The sequence below is a fragment of the Arvicanthis niloticus genome, chromosome 26 (genome assembly GCF_011762505.2).
Source record: "Arvicanthis niloticus isolate mArvNil1 chromosome 26, mArvNil1.pat.X, whole genome shotgun sequence".
In the NCBI taxonomy this organism is placed as follows: Eukaryota; Metazoa; Chordata; class Mammalia; order Rodentia; family Muridae; genus Arvicanthis; species Arvicanthis niloticus.
This window is the reverse complement of record NC_133434.1, coordinates 27743985-27765117: the sequence shown is the minus strand read 5'-3', so window position 1 is coordinate 27765117 and position 21133 is coordinate 27743985. Positions and strand designations below refer to the sequence as shown.

Below are 21133 nucleotides of genomic sequence, written 5' to 3'. Positions count from 1 at the left end.
CACACCTAACATTTAAAAATGGAGGCAGGGAAATCCTCCTGAATTCTGGCCCAGCCTGGGGTACACAGTGAGAGCCTGTCTCAAGAAGGCAAAACAAAAGAACTTAAAAGACTGGAATTATGGGATGGGTATATTGGGCTGGTTTTCTGTGTTTTGCCATGAGATAAAGTACTGGGGTTTCTGGAACGCTAGGGAAAGGGAGCTTTTGGAGATCCCAGAGTGGAGGCTGATGCAGTAGGCAGATCTCCCCAAACCCAGCCAGGTCCTACTGTTTTCCCTTTACTTAGCTTCCCGGGAGGCTCCTGTGGAGCACTCTGACCTGATGCAGCTGTGATAATATGCCAATCACATCTGTCATGGCGGATGTGAAGCTCCTGAGGCAGCTGAACAGGAGGGAGAGGAGAGGCACTGAGTAGAGGTCTTAGAGCAGTTAGAGCCACCCAATTCAAAACCAAGGCCAGCACCTACCACTCACGGTCACCACTGTACCTACCCTGTTCATACCTTCTAGTGCATTTTGGTTTTTCCTATGGCCTCATCTTGATCTTGCTTGTAATTTAGGTGAGGAAACATACTGGATAGTCACTGTGCAAGCATCTCAAGAGGACAGGACGGGTAAGGAGACACTGTAGAGGACAGGACAAGCAGCACAGAGGAACACTTATACTTGGTTTCCCTAAGGGAATAGGATTATGGCAGGTGCTGGTGTGCTGGTACATACACCTGCTTTGCCATTGCTTATGTGAAGTGTGGAGCCTCATCCTGCCCACATGGCTGATGAGATGTACTACCCATGGATGTGGTAGATGGGAGACCAGCTGGTATTCTGTGCTAGTGTACGTTTCCGTTTCAAAAGTTGCAACTGAGTTGCTCTGAAATGTTGATATATCCACTCTTTAAATCTCAGTACCTACCTCTACAGCAGTTCTCAACCTGTGGGTTGAGATCCCTAAGCCCATTGGAAAACACAGATATTTACATTAAAATTCTCAATATTAGCAAATTAACAATTCTAAGGTAGTAAAAAAAATAATTTTATGGTTGGAGGTCAGCACAACATGAGGAACCGTATTACAGGGTTATAGCGTTAGGAAGGTTGAAAACCACTGGTCTGAGACATCAAGTTCCTGAAAGCAACAATTTCCATTACCTAAAGAGCCTGGCAGTGCCTTCTACTGACTTTAATCACCTCTCTGAATAACAGCCTTCCCATGCTGGACTAATCCGCACCCAGGGGGAGTGTTTCCATGCTTGTTTTCAATGAATACTTTACATTTTTCATCTGTAAGTCTTTTGCTGCTTTAACATGTTCCTCTGTGTTTGATGTTTTTATGCTATTGCAAATAGAATGGTCTTGTGTCCTTTACGGCTGGTGCGTTGTTAGTGTATGGAAGTGCATTCGTGTTTGTGAGCATCTTGTCTTTTCAATTCTGATCGTATCTTTTGCATACCATCTATTTTGTAGGTGCTTTCCTGGGCCCTGCCTTCAGTATTGCAGCCACTGCCACATAAATAGCCATCTGAACTGTTTATATGCCATCTTTGAAGAGTTCATGTTTTGTAATGACATCTTTGACCTGTCTGAATTGTTTTGTGAGAGGTGCAGTGCCATCTGGATATTTATGGCGCATGGCTATCTCCATGTACCAGTACTGCTGTCCCCAAAGCTTTCCTGCTTTGCTCTTTGTCAAGTGTGAACTACGTATGGGCGCTGTTTCTGTTTCTGATGATTTTGTTTTATAGGGCAGTTGGGTGGGGTCAGCTTTTCTCTTGCTGATGTGCTGGATGCTGTGAGCCATTGGTGCAGCTTCTCACAAGACCCCTTGCTGGAACCTGTTGGAACTGCACTGACTCTCACACCTCGGAAGAAAGTGACGTCTTGTTAATGTTGTCTTTCTGACCACGTACTTTAACTTCTTTACTAGACTCCATAGGGTTCTTTATTTACAGAGTTTAATTTTTCCTTTTCATTTTAGATTGTCTTTATTTCTGTTTCGTGCCTCATTTCTAGGACTGGAACATTGGGGTTCTTCCTTGTCTTGCTTTCACTCGTGGGATTTCGCCCTCAAGTTTTTCATCTGTGGCTTTCTATCATGCTGAGTTCTTTTATCCTAGTCTGAGTGTTAAACAGTAATTATGAATGTGGAAACTGATTTTTCCTCAGTCCATGGCCCTTTGCTCATCTCCTCTAAACCCTGCCACAGTCAGCTTTTTACATGATGCAGCATACACTGTTTGGTGAAAACACCCATGGTTAGTTTCAGAACTTGAGAGCACCATAGTGACCATCTAAAGGGTGTCATAGTGCCAGCCAGTCTGCATTGTAGCCCATGATCTCTGTGGTTACAGAGAGTGGAACTTGAGAGACCCTGAGAATACAGCATCTTATATATTACTTTAAAATGTGGGTTTAGCAGCTGAGGCTTGCTCCAGGAAGGGTAAAGCTGAAATAGTATGTCTTGAGGACCACTGAGATAAATTAGGATCCATCAGGATCAAGCTGAGGAAAGAAGGGAAAGCTGAGAAAGGGTTAAAGGAGGAAGTGAAGGTTGAGCTGAGGGGGAGCCTATATGTGGCTTGACGGTATTGTTATCGTGGAGCCAAAGCACAGTGACAAATGCATGCGCCTCATGATCCACGATGGCTCATCAAGTATCAGGCTGCACCTAAGATCTGCTAAACATTGTCCTGGCTGACTTTCCCTAAGGGGTTCGTTCTGGCACTAGAGCAGGGAGGCCAAGGCTGACTGACCTGAAACTCCTGAGAACAGTGACATCATTGCCTTTCCTTGCCCAGCCAGGTTCTGCTTCTTGCCCAACTTACCAAGCAAATACATTGTTTTAAGAATACACAGTTTATAAAGATAAGCAGGGAGATTAACACAGCAGCCAGGGGCCACAGTCAGGAAGAAGCTGAGGAAGTGAATAACCTGGATTTGGTGAGACATCTGCACAGGGTTCCCTCCATGGCTCCAGCAGACATAGTGTAGACTCAGGCTTCAAGTGTTAGAGTCAGTTTCTTGTTTTGAGAGTTGGGTACAGAGGCATTGTATTTCTCCACACAGGATACGGATCTTTCATAGACAGATTCTAAGTTACAAACTGTAGTAAGAGTTCAGAAACATTTCTTGTTCAGGCCCAGTGAGCACAGAGGCCCTTCGTCTTCTCTTGCAGTATAAAAGCAGCCAGACCACGTGTGAACAGAGCCTCATCTACAGAGCTAGGCTGCTGGCCAGTTTACCAACCCCCAGATTAATCAATTACAAATTTTAAAAGAAATATAGTAGCTCTGCCTTATCTAGGGGGCTCGAATTAGACAATGTGGATGAAGGATTTAGATTAGCTGTCTACACTCTATGTTCATTTTAAAACAAGACTTGAAATGTTTGATCTAAATTTGACTTTTTTATGTGCTTGGATCGTCACACATTGAGAGTAAATAGCTACTGAGATGTTGCTTTAATCAGGAATCCATCTTTATTTGCATTTACATGGGAAGTGTAAGAGCTAGGTGCTTTAAACATGTTTTCTCTTCTCAGCAAACATTTCTGGTCTTTAGCTTGCTCAGAGGGTGGTTGATTTTTTGAAAGTTACAAAGCTGAAAAAAATGCAAGCTTGAAACCTGGCTCATTTTACTTCAAAGTAGTCTTTTTCCCACAGTGCACTGCCTATAAAAGTACCTCATTATAATGCTGTGTAACCGCAATCTCTTCCCAGATTGTCTTCGCAGCTTCACCGACCTGGAGGAACTTGATGACACGGAGTTGTATATGTGCCACAAGTGCAAAAAGAAACAGAAGTCCACAAAAAAGTTCTGGATTCAAAAACTTCCCAAGGTCAGAGATGTGTTTCAGTTAGGGTCGATTTTCAGGGAAACTATGTGAGCAGTTCTGGATTGGTCTATGGGTTTGCAGTTAAAAGCTGAAACCTCTGATACTTTACAAGGTGTCCAGAAGGAGAGCACTGTCAGCGTCAGAAGAAAAACTGGGGCACCTAACATACTGAGCCTGTAGTGCTGGGTGGTACTGAAGGGTCAGTTAACTTGGAGTTGACTCAGTCTCCACCCTGCTCTGTCACCAGGCGCTGTGCTTGCACCTGAAAAGGTTTCACTGGACAGCGTATTTAAGAAACAAAGTCGATACATACGTTCAGTTCCCACTGAGAGGCCTGGACATGAAGTGCTATCTACTAGAGGTAAAGCAGCAGTGGGAGGAAGCCTTCAGAGAAGCAGGCACTGGGCTGCCCTTGACAACTGCTCCTAACTCCTAACTTGGGGGACCGTCTCTTTTATTCTATAGCCGGAGAACAGTGGCCCAGAGAGTTGCCTGTATGACCTTGCTGCTGTGGTGGTTCACCATGGCTCTGGGTGAGTTGCCAGCTTACTGGAGTTGGGAATACTTGGTAGCCACACAAGATGCAGTTTTTAGTTCCTCACTGATTGTCTCAAGGCTCCCTAAAAATGGATTCGGAGTCATTATAGGGGTACAGACTTCCTCTGTGTGGAGCAGGAGGAGCCTGTGGAAGGAGGATCAGGAACACTCTGTCTTTTACTCTGCACCACTACACTTCGGTTCCTTATGCCAGTTCAGATTGAAGAACTGGTAATATTTGAAATAACATACCCTGTCATCTACTTTTAAAGATTAATTTTTAGTTTTGCCAAATAACATGATTTTTTTTCTTCATCCTGGAAGTTTGGGTTGTACTTTGGGTGTATCTTTTTCATGTCTGGTCTAATAAAGAATAGTTATTTTACTTTCAAACTTGGACCAGTCTACTTGGGCAAGCCATCACCCGCATCACAGTTCCTTCCTTCCCTCACTGTAGATGAGCTGGTCATAGCTGTGAGGCTGCCAGGAGGCCGAGCCCTCCTCTGTTACAAACATCCTGCTACTTCTAAGTTTGTAGGACTTTTTATAGACATCAGAAAGATCAGGTGTAGTCCACATCAGTAGTTAGCAGGGACTCTTAATGTCTTTACTATGGAAATATTTCTATGTTCTTCTACCTCACTTTTTATTCCTGGACTCCCTGCTAAAGATAGGGAATTTGCTGAGTCATCTCCCAGTCTCTCTGATCTTTCCTGCCAGTCTACTGGCAACTTTGTATTGGCAATAATTATCATCTTTCTCCCAACATCCTACTCTTGTTTTATGGCTAGGGGTTGTGGTGTCTTCCTGATACTGTTGACACTGGACAGTTTTGCATCCTCTCTGGATTTGTGTGGATTTCACGGTGCCTGCCTTATAGCCTTTTCCCTCCTCATATCTCTAGTGCCGTTTGCTTTCCCCAGTAAATGGGAGAACAAGACTATGCTAAGGATCTCTGTGGCACCTATAGAGGCCTCCAGGCAGTGCTGACAGGCCTTCATGACCAAGCCACAGGGCAGCTCTCGTGAGGGCCGACCGATTCTCTGGCATCAGTTTTTCTTGTGTCCAGAGGCTTCCGCTTCTGCGTGTGAGGCTGTCTCCAGCTCTCTAGCTTCTGTACTGGCTCCGTGCCATCTTCTTTGTTCTAGAAATTCTTTTGTGGTCAGTTGGTGTATTCCTTGTCTGTGTGTTTAGAGGAAGGGAAACATAGAGCTAAACTAAGCATCTCAAACGAGGATTTATTGTCTAATGACTACTTATTAAAATGGATGGCCTTTCACACTGCTCAGCGGACAGACCCTTGTGACTTCTGTAGCTTCTTCTCATTACCATTTGAGACGGGGTCTCACGCTGTAGCCCTAGATCTTACTCTGTAGAGCAGGCTGCCCTCAAACTCAGAAAGAGCCACCTGTCTCTGTCTCCAAAGTGCTGGGATTAAGGGCATGCAATACCCAGCCCTTTTTGTATTTACTATTTTACTTCTATAGTCTTTTTTTAAAAAACAACTTACCTTTTCTTTACAGGGTTGGTTCTGGACATTACACAGCATATGCAGTTCACGAAGGCCGCTGGTTCCATTTCAATGACAGCACTGTGACAGTGACTGACGAGGAGACCGTTGGGAAGGCAAAGGCCTACATTCTGTTTTATGTGGAGCGTCAAGCCAGAGCTGGAGCAGACAAACTGTAATACCTCCTGACCATGATTCATCAGCTATACTGGACAACATTTCCATTTCCCATAAATACTTGATCCAAGAGTTAATTTCAGTATGCACTTTTCAATTTCCAGTTTGGGGTTTAGTTTGGTCAGTGGTAGTGACTTACCCAATATGGGCACCAACTAATCTTTGTTGTTGTTCTACCTGAAAACCTCAGCAGGCATTTTGATTGGCTGCTTTAGTTGTAATAATTCAATTTTTATATGTAGTTTCCAGAACTTAGTTCTGTTTGACTTTTTATATTGATGTTTTCAATTCTCACTGAGGCACATTTGCATCTGCTCTGTACTCACATGCTGAGAGCCACCCTGCCTGCTGTCCTCATAGCAGACAGGCCAGCGACTCCATGTGAGGGTCGTGTGTGCAGGTCTGTGGCCCACTGGTTTCACAGTGACTGCTCAGGAATTCCTCTGACTGTAGGCAGTAGTAGCTGAAGGTCAGTAGACCAGGCCGTCACCACTGCCTGTGTCTCAGGGTTGCTGTTTCTCAGCATTAAATAAATCTGTCAGTTCCGTTGCATCTGTGCTAAAAGTTCCAGAATTGCTCTATTTCTTGTTTCTGTTCTTCTGTTAATATTTTCTTGGGGGCAGACAGGCTAGGAACGCTGGCAAGTGCAAATAAGTGTTTAAGAGCCCTGTGATTCTGTGTATGTCCTGTGTGTGGATTCTATCTGACCGTCAGAGGTGAGGTCTTACCCTCCAGACTTAACTTCCAGGCAGAAGTGGAGTCATCTATGCTCTGTGTTTGATTCACTCCCTGCCTGAAGCAGAACCAGGTGAAAGTGTGTGTCTCTATTCTATTCTATTCTAACAAGAATAGTTTCTATTAAATTCAGTTAGAAGCACTGTTTGGATTCAACCCAAATTGAAATTTGGTCCATTTAAAGAAGGCAGCTAGTGGCAAACACTGGAGGCCAGTGATTGAGTTGGCAGGTGTTGCAACCTGCAAGTCAAAGAGTGCAGAGCTCCAACCCAGCCTGGTCCACATCCACCTCCTCGAGGGACAGAAGTGCACTTCATGCAGACTTTTTAGTCATCTTAGTTTTTTCTACTAAAAGTAAGTTTGATAGCTTTCCTTGGCCGGTGTGAGGTTGATGGAGGAGACATGGCCCAATTCCATTTTAATATTAGCTAGCGAAATCTTGCGTTCCTTCAGAACAGCAGTTACATACTGGATCAGCACCGTAATACACTAACTCGAATCCATCAGTACAATGGCCACTTGTGGTTAAATTGAAAATTCCTTCCTCAGTCCCACTGGTTATGTCAGGACTGGTTACAGGACAGTGCAAGTCCAGTACATTTCTGTAGGGCATGAGCTTCTCTTGAACAACACTGGTTTAAATTTCATGCAAAAAAACCAAAGCTGTGACATTCTGTTTAAGCGCTACAGCTTAGATTCAGCGCAGGAAGAGACTGAGGAGCCGTGCTAAGGTCCAGGACGTAGAGGCATCTGCGGCTCTCTGTCTACTGGTTTGATCCACAGATGGAGGGCGGCATGATTTGTTCTAACGTATCAGAACCTTGATAACATCACAGCTAAGCCTGAAGGGAGTCTCATCTAACCTTGCACACAGCTCCTGCTAATCCAGGCTCCTCTGGCATTTCTGTCTTGGCCTCTGAATGGGCAACTGTAATGATATCCACAATACTCAGACAGAGCTGGCACTGTCTGGCCAGGTGGAAGAGCAGCAGCAGACTGGCTTACCATATGGGGACAGTGGTCATTAGACAGGCAACACTGTTGGCATTCAAGGGAATGAATCATCTCTGGGAATTTCTGTAGCAGCTTTATTGCTTGATTTTACTTAAGCAACAATGGCTGAGTGGCTCCACGAAGACTGTTTGAGAAAGTGACTGCACCCATTTGCAGTGCCCAACTGACCACCATGATGTACATGTGCCTATTTGTTTTAAATCTGTGTAGCCTTACTGCACCTGTTACACGCGTATCTCTCTGGACTGTCCAGGGACATACATTTCCCTACATGTGTTCTAACCTGCATGCAACTTCTTGCTCAGAGCTTATGCAGAGGCAGGGCCTCTTGCATATCCTGTCCCATCAACCCCTGGCAACAGGAAACTCCGAGTCCTCCCACACAGGTGGGGATAGAAACAGTTTGTGGCAACACAAGTCTCTCTCCATGGTGGAGAAACCTATGCTTATCCACTGTATTCTACTCAGTGTGTAGTGACAGATGATGTAATTAAACCAGTCACATGCACTGGCCCTGGTTTAGTGTCATGTGTCACACCTGTGGAACCTGCTCAGATTTACTTCTTTGGTTTACTGTGTATGTTTAAGGCATTGTAACCTCCCCAGTCCCCTAAACTCTCTTCTGTTCCTCCAACTGCTGAAGTCACCTCTTGCCCAGGCTTTGGAAAGACTCGCGTCAGAACTGTTTCCAGAGCATGGGTCCTCTGTGGCTGGGGACAGACCTGAGAAGATGTCACAGCACAGGAAGGAAGAGGCACATGTGTTTGTGACTGTCACCACTGGGCAGTAGCCCTCAAGTGGTGGCTATGCCAAGATCATTGGCCATTAACACTTAGTAGTCCATAGGATGCCAAGAGGAATGTCACTGTGCACGAGACTCACTCATGGTCGCAGTCACATCCTAGTCCCACCGCACCAGCTGGGCTTTTCTGTGCAAAGCGGCATTAAAGGTCTCTTTTCTATGTTACTCCTGGATTGTTTCCAGTAGAACTAAGGAATGGCAGAGCAACAGCCCACAGGGGGTGGTCCTGTAGCCTACATGAGCAGGAGAAAGGGGAGTAGTCATTAGGGGGCTCTGTGGGGTCCTTTGTTCCCACCGTGTGGTATGTGCTAAGCGCTGCACACTTCTGATCTGCAGCATGGCAGTGCCTGTGGACACTTCTCAGCACAGGTACCCAGGCCACTCCTAATGAGCAGGGCAGCGGGGGCTGTATGCAGGCGTCTAAACCCATCAGACCTGCAGGTCACGTACAGTCCCTTACACTTCAGTTAAGTGTTCAATAATAGAAACTGAAAAAGAGCTGCCTCTGCACACCCTCACATTTTGGGAAATAGATCTACTTCACATAACAAGTCCCCCCTTCTCTCTCTCTCTTACATACACACTCTTGTAAAACATTTCAGATGAATCTTAATGACAGTTCAGGGTAAAATGGAGCCATTTGGACCAAAGATACCCTTTGCCATGTGGTGTGAAGAGAGCTTATCATTGCATGGTAGCCATCGGTGTCCTGAGCTAAGGTAACAAGCATGGTCCTCAGACCGCACTCACAGTTTGGGGCATGTCACCTCCCTTAGCTCAGTACATAGGACTGGCCTCTTCCCAGCAAGCGTGAGCAGAGGAGCCGCGTTGACACACTCCAGCAGCTAATACTGTCCTCCTGCTAGGGAGAAAGGCTGCAACCCAGGCAGGGCTGTTGTAGCTAACTATCTCCAGTGAAAACACCTAGGAAAAAGCCAAGAGCCCCGTGCGCAACACTGTCAGCTCAGAGGAAAAGAAATCCCTTTTAAGGAAAACTTGTAACTTCAATGGGCTGCTCTTCTGCCAGGACTTTGAGGCCCTCTGAACATAAGCTGAACCACAGATGGCCTCAAGTAAGTCTGGATGCTGACACCCGCCCTCCCCACCCCGAGCTTCAGCACCAGTTGTTGGCCAAAAATAAACACCATTCCTCAACCATATATGTCCACCAGTCCTGATCTGGGGAGAAAGCAGGAGGCAGGCAGGTCAGACCCTTGCTGGGCACTCACGTGAGGCCACCACTCACCATGCACATAACCCAGCTCAATCGGGAGTGTCTGCTGTGCCTCTTTTCCTTCCTGGACAAGGACAGCCGGAAGAGCCTCTCCAGGACTTGCTCCCAGCTCCGAGAAGTGTTTGAGGACCCCACTCTCTGGCCCCTGCTGCACTTCCATTCCCTCGCTGAGCTCAAGAAAGACAACTTCCGGCTGAGCCCGGCACTGCGCAGCCTGTCCATCTGTTGGCATTCCAGCCGTGTGCAGGTGTGCAGCATCGAGGACTGGCTCAAGAGCGCCTTCCAGAGGAGCATCTGCAGCCAGCACGAGAGCCTGGTTAATGATTTCCTCCTGCAGGTGTGCAACAGGTAGGCCACCTCGCCCCTGAGCAGTGTGGCTTTGCTGGCCCTGGCTCCAGGGGGACTGGGAAGCACACATTCCGAGAGCAGTATAGCTCAGATTGAGACCAAGCCAGACAACCAGTGCCCGCTCTGGTTAAATCGGCTCGCTCTCAGCTCCTGAAGAGTCTTCTGTGGCAAAGGAAGTTCTGCGTTCAGCTGGCCCTGTCCTTGGAGCAGCTGTCTTCACTGGCAGCCATTAAGGCCTGGTTGGGTTCAGCTGACCCTGGATTTTCAAGGTCAGGCCCTGGGGAAAAGCTCGCAAAGGCATCAGTTGGCTCAGGCCTCTAATTTGGCCAAAAATAAACACCATTCCTCAAACAGGAATGCAGTCACTGAGGCCTGAGAGCTGCTGCTGAGGAAGGGTGCTCAGGTGAGCCGAAGCAAAGCCTATTGCAGAGTAGAAGTGAGCGTCTCCTCTGAGGAACTCTTCTTGCATAGTACCCAGGGCAAGTATTTCAGTTGTCAGAGGAAAAAGGGATGCTCTGAGACATAGTGTGGTGTGCCCAGTGTAGGACTGCAGATTTTAGCAAATACACACCACCATGTTAAATTTGAATTTGAGATAAAAAAAAATTTAATATAAGAATGCCCTGAAAACATCCCTTATTTGATCCCCCCACCCCCTTGCACAGGCTGAGCCACAAAATGGGTTGGTGACACTTTCCTGGACAGGGCAGCTATGGCCAACATGGCTGTGCCAGCTGCTGAGGAGAACGAACTCCCTGCTAGCTAAGAAGCTTGGGTGGTTGCCAGCTGCTACCATCTAGGGTTTGTTACCACTGTTGGAGGGCCTCACCACAGGAATAGGCAATAACGACAGTGGCCTGCCTTTCACTTGTTCTCTTCTCCCCACGTTGGATTTGGGCTTGGCTCTGACTAGACCAGGCCAGGCCATTTTGATGGGTTTCACTAGGCTCAAAAAAAAAAAAAAAAAAAAAAAAAAAAAAAAAAAAAAAAACAGACTGCAAGGTGATGGGTAGAGGAGAGGGAGCGTCACAATCCCGTATTGGTTCATTCTTGCTGGAAGATAACCGGGTTTAATCCCTGAAAGCAGCAGGACTCGATTTAAGATTACAGGATCTGCTAAACACTGGTTCCCAGTGTCAGAGGAGGTGCAAAGGGCGTTGAGTTAGTTCTGATACTGTACAACTGGCCCCAGACCAAGTGTTTAAACGCCCACCTTATACCTTTCTTTGCAAAATGAGAAAATGTATGTCACAGGGCTAGAGGATGAAGTGACACAGTAATTTGAGAAAGGTAAAATGAGCTGGGGGTGTAAGAGAGTCAGCTGTTCTGGATTCTTCTTAGCTTCAGTCTAAACCTTAAAGCCCGATGAGGCAATACGCCGAGGGCTTAAATGCACCTTCATAACCATTATGATTAACTGTGCATGGCCCACAAAGTGACTTGCTAAGGCACCTGAGCCACTCTGAGCCAGTCTCATTTACAAAACTGGGATAGTAGGTGTAGTGTGCATGGCGAGGGAGGCATGGGCTCGGCGTGTGAAATGGTACCGAGCCCAGGGCATTTTAAATTGTATCTTCCCAGGCACAAGGGAGGTGCAGGCAAGGCAGGCACTACGGGGAGGGTGGTGTGGAAAGGCCCTGATCCTCCAATCCAGATTCAGCTCCCTGACCGCAAGGCCCAGGCCCAGCGGAGGCTCCGCCCAAGGAGGAAGCCACGTGACCACCCTGGGCGCTAGGAAAGTGTGTGTCTGCCTGTAGTGGGCTCTGCTCACCCAAACCTCGGTCTTCACAAGTGCGTGGGTACACATCGCCCCACTCTTCTGCCACACGGAAGTAAACTTTGGTTCAGTGATAGTCGGGTCACATTACAAATAAGTCCCAGACTGTACCAACTCCAGGGCCTGCCCACAGAGTCCCTGTGCATCTTGCACGGGCTGGCCGTGAGCAGCAGCCCTAGCCCCTCGGACTCGCGGCAGTCGCCGGTAAAGGGGTTCGAGTTCAGCTGCGCCGCGGCCCGGTGTCATCGCGCTCTTCCCGCAGGTGCCCCAACCTGACGTCCGTCACTCTTTCGGGCTGCGGCCACGTCACGGATGACTGCCTGGCGCGCCTGCTGCTCAGCTGCCCGCGCCTGCGCGCGCTGCGCCTCGAGAACTGCGCGCGCGTGACCAACCGCACGCTGGCGGCCGTGGCCGCGCACGGGCGCGCGCTGCAGACGCTGCACGTGGACTTCTGCCGCAACGTGAGCGCGGCCGGCCTGCTCCGCCTACGCGCCGCCTGTCCCAACCTGATCCTGAGCGCGGAGCACAGCGCGGCCATGATACCCGACCAGCCGCCGCGTGCGCGCGTGTCCGCTGCCTCGGCTTTCTCCGCTGCACCGGGGAGACAAAGCGTGCCTCACCCGACGGGTTCCTAGTGAGGATGCGCGCGCTATTAAACGAGCGGATGCACGTAAAACACTCTGTGGTTCTCTTTTAGCGTCTGCCCCGCCCCCCCGCGGCTCCTGTCGCATGCGCGCTAAAACCCCGAATGGCCGGAGGAAGAACCCGAACTCGGGCACTGCCAGCCCGTGCAAGATGCACAAGCCATCCGAGAAAACTCACTCCGGTCCCTGTATGACTGATAGTTACCAATATTTCTGTTTTTCACAAGGGAAAAAATGCATCACTTTAAAAAAAAAAAGCCAGTATTGAAAGTAGTAGCCCTAGTTTAAAGTGCTTAGATATGGAATTATTATTAATAGATGCAAAAATAAGACTAGGTTTTCTGGCCGTGCGTCAGGTCAACTTCACTTTAGTCCTCTAGTCCCCGTCCGTGGCCAGGGCCCTCTCAGTTCACCCAGCGGCCTCCCTCTCTAGGCAGGAGCCTGGCAAGCAGGCTAAATGAACACAGCCAGGGGGTGGGCAAGCTCGGCAGGGCTTCTCCGGCTGCCACCTACAATCAAGGCTTCTTCATTTATCTGCAGCCGGGTTTTTTCAGTTTTCAGTGAAATGGTTTCCCGATCCCTACACACAGATTCCTTAATTTATTGCCCAAATGGAAAACAAGACAATTCTGTTCTGTTCCCATGGAGCCTCTATTCTAGGGAGACAGTAATTGGTACAAAACAAAGTTTGTGGGGTGGATGGGGATGACTCGGGGTTGATGGTGATGCTGGGGGTGGGGAGGCACTCAGAAGGGGTTGACCAAACTAAATCTCATGGAGGTGTCACTTGAGCCATGAAACAGCCAGGGAGCCAAGCAAGTCCTAAAGTGTTACAGTCCAGGAAACTGCAGGGCACCATACTAGAAGCATGCCAGGGTGTGCAACAGCGATGAGGGCAGCATGGCTGAAGCAGGGAGAGGAGAACCGGATGGAGGGAACTGTGAAGACAGACTATGGGGAGGATAAAATGAGCCCTGGGAGGTAACCTCATGCCAGCAGGAGCCAGACCACCAAGCACAGGGAAAGTGTGTGACCTTCCACTGAACAACAAACATCCAGGTCCCTGGGGACTGCTGAGGGGCTTTCCTGCTGCTGCTGCCAGGTCCTGAGCTGTGGCAGTGCTTAGCTCAGAATCCATAGGGGAACAGACTTTGTTTGTTTGTTTGTTTGTTTGTTTCCCGAGACAGGGTTTCTCTGTGTAGCCCTGGCTGTCCTGGAACTCACTCTGTAGACCAGGCTGGCCTCGAACTCAGAAATCCACCTGCCTCTGCCTCCCAAGTGCTGGGATTAAAGGCGCCTGCCACCACTGCCCGGCTATTATTTTCAATTACAATAAACTGAAGCCTGCAGACTGCACACTCTCAGCTCAGTAAGAGAGAAGACAGTGCTTGTCACTAGGACGAAGCCCAGAGGAGTCAAAGAGATCATAACCTCATTCGCACAGAACCGTATTCTCTTAGTGAAAGCCCAAGCAGGACCTTCCAACTTCAAGCCCAGAATTAAGGGCATGTCTCTATCTAGAAGCCCCTGGTGTCCTCCAGGAACTTGACTCTTTTTCTAGGGAACCAATTCCACACAAAAACCTCAATAACATAATGCCTGGATTCTCAGCTTTATCAGGGATTTTCACTCAGATTCAGAAAGACAAACACCTGCCTTTCCACTGATAAGTTCTAGCACTTGCCTTCCCATTTCTCTGCCTGGTACCTTATTTGAGCAGGCTGTTAGCAATGGCCTTTCCCTTGAGTCCACAGAAAGCATCCGGTGACACAGATTTGGTGGGAGGAAAAGAGAGCTGCCCACTGACCTCCAACTCTTTCTGGGACACTGCAGCAGGAGCCTCCCAGAAAGGGGGCTCCTCTCTCCCCAACATACTCAGCTGACATTCTTGCACACATGAGCAACTGCCAGTGACCACAAGGGCTGGGTTAAGCACCAAGTGGGACTCTCTCAGTCCCTCATGCACACACTAACCCTTACATGAATGTACACAGTCAGCCGCTCACCCACAGCCAGTTACTGATGCGTGCATGTGCACAGCTGTCCCTTCTGGACCACTGTCCCCTTCTTTGTCCTTTGGTGCCATCATGGCTCATTCTGTCTTCTTTATCACATGACTGTAAGACACTAGGTATGCTGAGGCTTTTGCAGGAGGAGCGGTGGTGGCTCTGCTCTAGGCTGAGGGAACAAAGAGAGTCAGGATGCCAGCAGAACAAAGGGAAGAAGGTGGGAAAGCCCTGGCTTCCCCTACCACGTGATTCTCTGGTTCTGAGTGGCCCAAAGAGCAAAGGGACACTGGCAGACGGCAAAGCCCACTCATCTGGGCTCACATCTGCTTCAGCTCCTAGCCTGAGGTGCCCCTGGTTCAACAGCAGCTCTACTCTGATTCCTGAATCTGCTTTATTTCTCTGCATAAGGAACCCTGCACAGGCGAATCAAACTAAAACAAAATAAATATATGAATATTCATGTAAAACTGTCCTTTCTAATGAACAATTATACACAATGTACAATTTCATGTTCACTGGGTGGGCTTACAAAAATGTATCATTCTCAACTAAAAATGCACCAAAATGGCTCCATGCAAACTTATCCAAAGTGACCAAAAATACAGAGAGGAACCTGACAGAGCAGTCTGTTTCTGCCTTTTGTTTTGTACAATCACAGAAAAATAAAACCATCTAATTTCTTGTTTCATTTGAAGTAACTAAATGTGGCCACTGTTTATGTCAGCTTATGTTCCTAAAACATCTATGTAGTTACCATAAAAGTCTATCAATATCCAATCACAAGTGAGCATTATTGAGAAAGGTGGTGGCAGCACCCTCATCAGTCAGTAGTCGGTGTCAGAGCCCTCTGCATTGTCCACGTTTCTTGAGAGCATGTAGTTGTCCATGTCAATTGAACGGCAGTTGTTGATGGCATATCGAAGGCGCTCAGCCATGACCAGCTGGCTGGAATAGGGGGGTAGCCGCAGCTGGAAGAAGCAGGTCTGTGAGGTAGGCAGACTGTCGTAAGGCTGTGGAGAGACAGACAAACAGCTGTTATCCAGTGTACTGCCATCCCAGGAGTGTGGGGCTACTCACTACCACCACCCCCAAAACAAAACTACCACCACCCCCAAAACACAACTCCCTGACTTCTGGCTGATTTGCATGGAAGCAGAGTAGGTCTTGGCAGAAGGCACATGGGACTCACTGTCCTGGCCCAGATACTTTTAGTCAGGTTCCATCACCTTCTCACCTCCTCCAATGGCCTGTAATGAACAGTGGTGAGCAGGACTACTTGGGAGAACACTGCACAGAACCTGGTGCAGAGTAAGAGAAGGGTGAGAGCTCCCTCCTGTCCACCAAGGGGGCAGACCTGAGGTCATGGTGGGGATCCCTATAGAGAGTGAAGTGAAAGGGGCTAGGGTACTGTCTATGGCACCTTGTCTCTTCTCTGTTGCAGTGTGGTCTGATAGCTGGTGAGGAAAAGCAGTGAGACCCAGGGTGTGTGCACTTAATTAATCATGACGAGGAATGTGTTTAGAAAGCTGGGTTTTCATTTTGTTTTTTCTGTTTTTTGGTTTTTCAAGACAGGGTTTCTCTGTATAGCTCTGGCTGTCCTAGAGCTTGTTCTGTAGACCAGGCTGGCCTCAAACTCACAGAGATCCACCTTTCTTTGGTCTCCTGAGTGCTGGGATTCAAGGTGTATCCCACCACCACCCAGCTTGGAAAGATGGTTTTTCAAATTTTAATTTAAAAATAGCCCTGCCCCCTTTAAACACAGGGTCTTACTCTGGCTGGCTTGATACTCTGTATGCAGACCAGGCTGGCCTTGAATTCACAAAGATGCACCTGCCTCTGCCTCCTAAGTACTCCTAAGCACTGAGAGTATTCCACTATGCTTGCCTTTAAAGAAGAATTTTAAAAGTACACAATTGAAGATGGCTTCTGTTGTTAAAGAGCAGGTTATATATATTCTCTGACCCTCCCTCCCTGCTAACAACCATTTTCCAAACTATTTGCAAGGACAGTAATGATATGTTTTCTTATTTTTTAGACAATGTGGTGGTTTGAATATGCTTGGTCCAGGGAGTGGCACTATTAGGAGGTGTGACCTTGTTAGAGTAGGTGTGGCCTTGTTAGAGGACGTGTGTCACTGTGGGGGTGGACAGTGAGACTCTGCTAACCATGTGGTAGCCAGTATTCTGCTAGCAACCTTCAGATGAGGCTGTAGAACTCTCAGCTCCACCTGCACCATGCCTGCCTGGATGCTGCCATGCTCCTGCCTTGATGATAATGGACTGAACCTCTGAACCTGTAAGCCAGCCCTGATTAAATGTTGTCCTTATAAGAGTTGCCTTGGTCTTGGTGCCTGTTCACAGCAGTAAACCCTAACTAAAACAGTCAGGGTCTATTATGTAGCTCAGGCTGGCCCTAACTTGAACTCCTCCTAAGGTACTAGGATCACAGTGTGTACCACAGCTGGCTACACAGTATTTAATAGTAATGTCTCTCCTTGCAGGGCTGGGTTGTGAGTGCCAGGGAAGCACTCCCTCCTGGCTACATTCTTAGCCACACCCTCCCTTCCTAGCTTGGCTTTCTGTGAATCAATGCTCTTCCTCAGAGCTCCCTGAAAACTGGGCTGCATTTCAGTGCTGGGATCTGCACCCTTCATGTGGCTCAGATAAGTAAATGTGACACTAGAGAAGTGATCCATGAGCCATAAAGGAAGACACTCCCAGTGGTCAGTTTACTGAGGCAGGAGATTAGTAGCAGATGAACTCCTGGGGTGACTGAGCAGCCTGGGGACAGTCAGGGCAAGGATCACTTCCTGGACTAAACAGAGGGAGCTGTTCACCCCGTCCCACCTCACTGTGCTACAACAAAACAGACCGACAGCTTCTACTGTCTGGCTGTCATGCAGCACGCGTATAGAAAGGCTCTTCTCATAGCATCCCAGAGCCCAGCAGTCCCAGTGAACCAAGGCCCTAGCCAGGAGCAGGGCTCCAGCTGGAGGCTGCGGAAGGCTAAGCTCTGTCTACAGGAGCTGTTCTCAACCTGTGAGTCTCAACCCTGTTGATCAAATGACCTTTTCACAGGGGTAGCCCAGCAAATATCCTGCATATCAGATATTTACATTATGATTCATAATGGTAGCAAAACTACAGTTATGAAGTAGCGACGAAATAATTTGGGGGGGGGGTGTCACCACAGCATGAGGAACTGTATTAAAGGGTTGCAGAATTAGCAGGTTTAAGAACCACTGGTTTACAGCAACCTCCAGGAGCAGCAAGAAACTGAAGAACACCAGGCAGACACTGAAACTGAGGAAAAGTGCTGGGTTTAGCATCTTATTGTCCTTATCAAACACCGAGGAGGACTGCCCACACACAGGAAGGGGAGGGGCTGTGGCTGAGTAAAGAGGAAGACAGAGATATTCTAAGTGTTTTGCCAAGAGTGGAGACCCAGAGGAAATCAGGCAGAAAGCACAGGAAAGAAACCCCAGAGGACCTCCTATAGGAGGTAACATGGGCACTGTCCTGAAAGGGCAGTCTTCTAGGCACAGAAGGAAAGGGCATGAAGGAGAACTCACTATGGAAGGGCTCCAAAGCAAAAGAACAGGGTGTGCTGGAGAGACAGGCAGAAGCCTGTGATGACCAGAACACAGGGCGTGGGGCAGAAGCCTGACTGTGGAGAGGGCTAGCAGCATTCACCCTAGGGTCTGTCCAGGATCCCTCAAGGTCTGTACAGAAAGAGGCACAACTGGTAGATTCTTAGATGGCTCTGGACTGCAATGTGTGCTTCAGATTCTAAGCTTGTTTATCCCCGGGGCTCTGCAGCGAAGGCCTCTACCCTGTGCACTCCTCCTGTGACGGCATACAGCTGCTGCCCACAGCTCCAGGTTCCGGCACACCAGGTGTGTACCAAACAAGACTGGCCCTTGGCACACAAGTGCACATGGAAACGGCACAGGGCCTGAGAGGCAGGGAAGCATGAGGGTCCCTGCCCACTCAGATCTAACGTCAGGTGAGGTGGGGAAGGGTGCTGGTGACAACACGCTCTCCACGTCCACTCAGGCTCTTCTTTCCACACCTAAGTGACATTCAAGTCTTACGCTGGACGTTTTTAGATGTGGACAACCTAAAAGCTAAAATCTAAATGGGCAGACCTTCTGTGAGACTAAATTTTAGATTCCCTAGCAGGCAAGCAACAGAGAAGGAAAAAAAAAAAAAAAAAAAAAGTAAATTTTAACCAAGGAAAGCTGCCTCCTTACCCTATCGACCTTCATGATTTGAAACCTCTGGGAGATGTCGGCGGTGTTGGCTGGCAGTCGGGAGCGCCCAGACACGAAGCGCATGAAGAGCACCCGCTCCTCGTTGGAGAACTCTTCCAGCGTGCGCCAGAGCCACTGCACCAGCTGGTGCTGCTCGTCCACCTCACGGTAGCGCACCACCTTCCTCAGGACGTCCACAGAGATCTCAGGCATCCCACACACCATCTGTTCCAACTGTTTGGCCGTGAGGAGGGACAGCAACGGCACAGGGACAATCCAGGACATCCCTTCTCGAACTGCAGCCACCTGTGCCCATCAAAGGTTGTTCATTTTAACACACACTTGGTGTAGTAGACAGACACTCATCATGACCACAGGTTGTCGTTCTAGGCCTGAGGTCTGCAGCCAGGGCCACCCTTGCCTGAGTTCCACCTGCTCTAGGACTCTTATATTCCTAGTCTCAATTCAAAGTCAACATAAGAGCCTTTCTTCTCTCTGCACAGAGTTTTAGTGCCTGGGCCTCTTCAGTGGCCACCCCCTCATGTTTCTAGTTACACGTAGCGATGTGCTGCTCAAAGTGTGCTGTCCGTGTCCTCACCCACATAAGTAGTTCTTGAGGACTGGTATCTATGGCATAGATGGTTATTCTTGTCAAAACTGTGTCTACTGCAAAACTATTTTTGAAAAGCACAAAGAGTGTACAATAAAAAGTCAATAAGGGCAAAGAAACTTAGAATATCTGGGACATACCACTTACGATCATTTTAATTTTCTCACATGAAAAATGAGGTAATTCTTGTTTACTGTGAGTAATGACAAGATAATCTGGGTAGTGTCTCCATGACCCATGATCACCCTGCTTCTCCTCTTAAAGCACAGGGGAGCTGGGGAGCTGGAGAATGGAGAGAGAAGCTCCAGCCCTCTGCCTCTGTGGTGCCTCAAATACTTCTCTCTAGGCCAACTTAAAACCATTCCTGATAAAGAAAACCACCAGCCTCAGAACAGAAGCAACACCCTAGGAAAGGCCCCAAGGATGTAACTGGTGCTCTGATTACTGTGCCTGGGCTGAGGGACTGCCTGGAGCATCCCTAAGGTACAAGGGACATATCCATGCTACAGAGCGCCAAAACCAACCCAGCAAGGCCAGGAAAATAGAAACCAAATACTGTTTGGAAGCAGTATGATACTGAGGTGTGAGGCAGCAAGGAGATGGCTGGGGAAGGACACTCAACTCTACAGGATGAGGTGGATCTAAACCAAAGGGACAATTCCCCGAGAGAGGAGCAAGGACAGCAGACAGTCAGCTCAGAGGAATGACCAGCAGAGCCAGCCTGCAGTGAAGCCTGCCTCTGGATCTTGGGTCTGTAGTAGGTACATTCTTATGTTCTCTAGGTTCTGTGCTTCTGTGAGTGGCTGACAATAACCTTTATTTCCCAGAGCACCCAAGGGAGAAAACTGCACACAGTGAGGCCCAGCACGTGGCAGGACTTTGAAGACTGTCAATATTCATCAAGGCCGAGGACGCGGCTCAGTGGTGTAATGCTTGTCTTGCACGGCACAATCTTAATCCTCAGCGTATCTCTATCCTCCCTCACCTTTCCCTCCCTCCCTCCCCCTTCTCTCTCCCCTCACTCCATCATGACCTGGACACAAACCCTCAACCTTGGCCCTGTAAACACTGCTACTGACTGAACTAAACTAAAGAAAACAGTTTAATAACTGAACTGGTCCCAAAGGCAAACTCAAAGAAGGAACCAGGAGTGACGGATATGGAACCTGAAATAACTGAACTTAGATATCCAATATAACCTAAAACTAAAACGCTGAAACTATTAATGATTGTATGGAAAGAATCAACTTTGGACACATCAATTCCTAGAGTCACTTATTCTCACCCCCATCATTAATTCAATGCTTATTCATGCTTCATCCCAGACCAAGGATAACTAACACAAAGGAAGAAGATCTCCTCACGTGCAGCCTGTCAAGCAGACTGAAGACACAAGATCTAAACGTCCTCAGGCCACCACATACACAGTGATATGAGACAAGGGGAGTAATTTCAGAGTGAAGCAGGACTGTGAAGGAGGTACACTCCTAGCTGTGGCTCAAGGGTCTGCACCAGCAGAAAAGGGGCTCCTGTGAGGCTGTAAGTCCAGGGTCAGGGCTCAGTGATCCAGCTGGAGTGGGCACTGTGTGGGGAAGCAGTTAAGAGACATAGGCCAGACAGACATGTGGAGAGGAGTTAGGAGACAGCCTCAT

At 48.2% G+C, this 21133-nt stretch overlaps 3 protein-coding genes across 10 annotated transcripts in view; 2 read left to right on the top strand and 1 right to left on the bottom strand.

Moving 5' to 3' along the window:
* Usp3 (ubiquitin specific peptidase 3) overlaps nt 1–8351 on the top strand; it is a 79499-nt gene extending 71148 nt beyond the window's left edge. For all 3 annotated transcript variants that reach the window (XM_076925372.1, XM_076925373.1, XM_076925374.1), the window contains exons 12-15: nt 3717–3835; nt 4080–4193; nt 4298–4365; nt 5893–8351. In XM_076925372.1, the coding sequence (XP_076781487.1) occupies nt 3717–3835; nt 4080–4193; nt 4298–4365; nt 5893–6058 (467 nt within the window). In that variant the 3' untranslated portion in view covers nt 6059–8351. The remainder of the gene's footprint in view (nt 1–3716; nt 3836–4079; nt 4194–4297; nt 4366–5892) is intronic.
* A 543-nt stretch (nt 8352–8894) lies between these two features.
* Fbxl22 (F-box and leucine rich repeat protein 22) lies at nt 8895–13337 on the top strand. Its single transcript, XM_076925375.1, has 2 exons — nt 8895–10189; nt 12229–13337. Exons 1-2 carry the CDS (start codon nt 9855–9857, stop codon nt 12599–12601), a joined length of 708 nt encoding a protein of 235 aa, XP_076781490.1. The 5' UTR covers nt 8895–9854; the 3' UTR covers nt 12602–13337.
* Nucleotides 13338–14991: 1654 nt separating this feature from the next.
* Nucleotides 14992–21133, bottom strand: part of Herc1 (HECT and RLD domain containing E3 ubiquitin protein ligase family member 1) — a 152986-nt gene continuing 146844 nt past the window's right edge. For all 6 annotated transcript variants that reach the window (XM_076925366.1, XM_076925371.1, XM_076925369.1 and 3 more), the window contains 2 exons: nt 18872–19177; nt 14992–15629 (listed from right to left, as the gene is read on the bottom strand). In XM_076925366.1, the coding sequence (XP_076781481.1) occupies nt 15444–15629; nt 18872–19177 (492 nt within the window). In that variant the 3' untranslated portion in view covers nt 14992–15443. The remainder of the gene's footprint in view (nt 15630–18871; nt 19178–21133) is intronic.

Bases quoted from the DNA above. Each gene is read 5' to 3' on its own strand.
- Fbxl22 (XM_076925375.1), top strand. From the start codon at position 9,855: ATGCACATAACCCAGCTCAATCGGGAGTGTCTGCTGTGCCTCTTTTCC. The intron at 10,190-12,228 runs GTAGGCCACCTC...CTCTTCCCGCAG, and splicing joins CTCCTGCAGGTGTGCAACAG to GTGCCCCAACCTGACGTCCG.